The sequence below is a fragment of the Pteropus vampyrus genome, unplaced genomic scaffold (assembly GCF_000151845.1).
Source record: "Pteropus vampyrus isolate Shadow unplaced genomic scaffold, Pvam_2.0 Scaffold70, whole genome shotgun sequence".
In the NCBI taxonomy this organism is placed as follows: domain Eukaryota; kingdom Metazoa; phylum Chordata; class Mammalia; order Chiroptera; family Pteropodidae; genus Pteropus; species Pteropus vampyrus.
In genome coordinates, this window is record NW_011888851.1 from 7,545,377 (window position 1) to 7,549,046 (window position 3,670).

The following is a 3,670-nucleotide window of genomic DNA, read 5'->3' on the forward strand; positions in this document are numbered from 1 at the left end:
TGACTCTAATGTCCTCCAAATGGCCAAGATTAGTTGCAGTTTCTCTAATTCCAACCAAGACTAGAGATGAATAACATATTTTGAGGCTGTGCACCTAAAAGCTCTACCAAGGGTCCTCTGCAGGAAGACCAGCAGGTGTGGCAGGGCCCTGGAATAAAACAGCAAGATGAGCACAGTATCTGTCCACCAGCTTCTGCCAGTTACCACCAGGTCAGAAGCTAAGACAGGTACATGTCCCAAAGGAAAGGACACGAAGGAAAGGAACAGGACCCAGTTTCCATCCTGTTGACATCTCTGTTCCTACAGACATTATAAGTCTCAGACATGAAAAATCAGAGTCTTGAGGGAAAATCAGGCAGAAATCTCATCCATGTAACAGAAGATGGGCACGAATGGGTGGCACCATTAGAATTTCAAAAATGTCACTTAGACGGATAAACCTTGAATGCTGCAGGGACCAAGCAACAAGGTTGACAGTCCAGGTATTTGGTCCTGGATGCCATGCACTGGGTATAGGGGAAGAAGTCAGGAAGTCAACTGGAGCTCCGGTGAGATTCATGGAGAATGAGAAGGAAGCCTAAGAAATTATTTGCTCGGTGTCACCCTTCTCATGTAGGCCCTGCCTGCAGTGGTCAAACCTCAGTGAGCATCCTCTTCTCTGCATACAACCGATGTGGAGCGGGAAGGTAGCTGGGTCTCCGTTCCCGGGTGGCCTCGGATAATTCGGGCTTGCCAAGTCCATTGTCAGCTGCCTTCAGGTCCGGTGCAGGCTGCCCACAAGTGACATGGGTATACTGGCCTTGTTCCTCCTGCTCTGTCTCCCGGTGGTAGAAGTAGTTGAAGTTGGATACAATAACAGGCACCGGCAGGGCGATAGTGAGGACCCCAGCGATGGCACACAGTGAGCCCACGATCTTGCCCCCCACTGTCATGGGGTACATGTCCCCATAACCTACGGTGGTCATCGTAACCACTGCCCACCAGAAGGCATCTGGGATGCTGGGAAAGAGCGAATCGTCATCATCAGCCTCTGCGAAGTAGACGGCACTGGAGAAGAGGATGACTCCAATGAAGAGGAAGAAGATGAGCAGGCCCAGCTCCCGCATGGAGGCCTGCAAGGTCTTGCCCAGGATCTGCAGCCCCTTGGAGTGGCGGGAGAGCTTGAAGATGCGGAACACCCGGACCAGGCGGATCACGCGGAGAATGGCCAGGGACATGGCCTGCTGCCCATTCTGGCCACCCACTCCACTGGCTGACTGCTGCTCCTGCTGCTGCACCAGCTCAGTGCCCAGAGTGATAAAGTAGGGGAAAATGGCCACCAAGTCAATGATGTTCATGATGTTGCGGAAGAAGGCTGGTTTGCTGGGGCAGGCAGAGAAGCGCACCAGGAGCTCAAAGGTGAACCAAACGATGCACAGAGTCTCCACCAGAAAGAAGGGGTCAGTAAAGAAGGAGCCCCCGAGAGTACTCAGTGAAGAGGAGCCCCCCGACCCCACTCTCCCAGGGGTGATGCCAGGATGAAAGGTATAGGCATCGTCTTCATCCTCCTCTTCCTCATGACTCCCCTTGGAAATGGGGGAGACTCTGGTCACACCACCACCATTGCTTCCACCTCGACCATCTGCACGGAACTGGGGCAAGGTCTCCAGGCAAAAGATGACGATGGAGATGAGAATGACTAATACCGAGACGATGGCGATGCCCCTGGCGGGCCCAGAGCTCTCTGGGTACTCGAAGAGAAGCCACACCTGACGCTGGAAGGGCTGGGAAGGCAGTGGCTTCTCGTCTTCTCCGCCTTCAGGCAGGCAGCCCTCGTCCTCCCTGAAGGCTGCCAGGGCCTCTTCGCCCAGCTGGTAGAAGCGGATCTCCTCCAGGAAGATGTCCAAGGGCACGTTGACCGGCCTCCGCAGCCGGCCCCCGGACTGGTAGTAGTAGAGGATGGCGTCGAAGCTGGGCCGGTTGCGGTCGAAGAAGTACTCGTTCCTCAGGGGGTCGAAGAAGCGGACACGGCGGCCAGGGTCTCCCAGCAGCGTGTCGGGAAACAGCGACAGGGTGCGCAGTTGTGTCTCAAAGCGCAACCCGGAGATATTGATCACCAGCCTCTCGCTACTACAGCAGCCCCCCGCCGCGCCGGCCTCCGGGAAGTCTCCCGCATCCTGTTGCTCCCCCTCCGGCCCACGGACCTCCCCCGGCGCCGCCAACGTAAGGGATTTCTCCGATCTCATGTCCCCTCAGCCGTGCGCTCCCCGCCACTAGGACGGCGCCCCCGACACAACCTTTCGAGCGCGGCAGCGCTTCCCAGAGCCCGGCTGCGCCCTCTTTTTAGGGTGGGGCTCGCGCTTCTCGGAGCTCGCGGTCTGACCTGCGGTTGGGTCCGTGAGCCCTGAAGCCCTGGCCCCTGCAAAGCTAGATCAGGGGAGGTGCCCCGGGAGCAGAGGATTTGGCTCCGCGCCTCCAGTTGTCCGCACCTGGGTGCTAAAGCTAACTGGGATACCTGGAACCACAAAACTGGAGCGTGTGAAACCGGATGCCCGAAAAGACGCACGGCTTCGCCCCTCGGTGCCTGAGACTGGGCTCTGGGACGCACCTCCGGACCGGTTAGCACTTCCCAGCTCCCACTGCGCTTCTCCAACAGCTCAAGCCCCCCGGCTGCTGCGGGTGCCGAAGCGCCAGATGCGCCTCCCTCCGGCTCCGCAAAGACTCCTGGCTGGGCTCGGCCTCCGCCCTACGTCCACCGCGGGCTCGGTCTAGCCAAGGTCGCCGTTCTCGAGCCACAGCCGCCAACTCCACACTATGTGCTGCGCTGCAGGCCTCAGAGAGGGCCCTGGGGCTGCCCCGGCACCAGGGCGCGGGGACCCACCTCCCCAACGCTCAAGCCTTCGCTGCAGCGGCCGCAGCTGCAGCGGCTCGGCTCTCCGCTCTGCCCTTCCTTCCCAGCACACACTCTCCAAGTGACGTGGCAGGCCCCGCCTGCTGCCCCCTCCCACCCCACTCCCACATCACACCCCTCGCCCAGCCAGGGGCTGCCGCGAGCCAGGATGCTGTGGAAATAGATACACACTTGCCTCGCCAGTAATCTTTCCCGCGCTCTCCGGGCACGCCTCTCCCCTTCACACGTTCACATTCGCGGCCCGCTCAACGAGCACCAGTACCCTCATACCACACCCCCTCCTCCCCCGCAATCGGCTTTTCTCCCGGCGGTTTACAGAGTTGACCTGCGCAGTGCCTTTCATCAATAAGAAAACACCCCCACCACACAGCACAAAGCACTGTACCTCCACTCATCAAAAATTTTAATGAAAAAAATCAAATCGTGTTTACAAAGACCCATTTTCCAGCTTCTCCAATCTCCACTGGGGGTGGGGGGAAGGAAAGGAAGTATTTTTGAGATGTCTTGAGAGCTTCCAATTTAAACCGTACTCCAGTGTAAGTCCCCAAAGAACCCCATACCTCCGTTTGCGAACCCAGGAGGGTGAGGCTGCAAGTCTCCTAGAACTGCAAAGTGATAGTAGAAAAAGTGGTAGGAAGTCTCCCATTGCCTTTCCCATCAAAAGTTTTCCACAGGAGTCCTGGGAACTTAGGCAGCAGACCTAGTGAAGAAAGAACCAGAAGATGGTGGCATCTGAGAGGTATCATTGTGCTAGCTAGTTACTGCTTGGCTATCACCCAT

General features: G+C 57.7%; 1 protein-coding gene across 1 annotated transcript; it reads right to left on the bottom strand.

The window, feature by feature from the left end:
• Positions 1-296: 296 nt before the first annotated feature.
• On the bottom strand, positions 297-2,315 carry KCNA6 (potassium voltage-gated channel subfamily A member 6). Its single transcript, XM_011361790.1, has one exon. It carries the CDS (start codon positions 2,223-2,225, stop codon positions 633-635), a length of 1,593 nt encoding a protein of 530 aa, XP_011360092.1. The 5' UTR covers positions 2,226-2,315; the 3' UTR covers positions 297-632.
• Between the last annotated feature and the right edge of the window lie 1,355 nt (positions 2,316-3,670).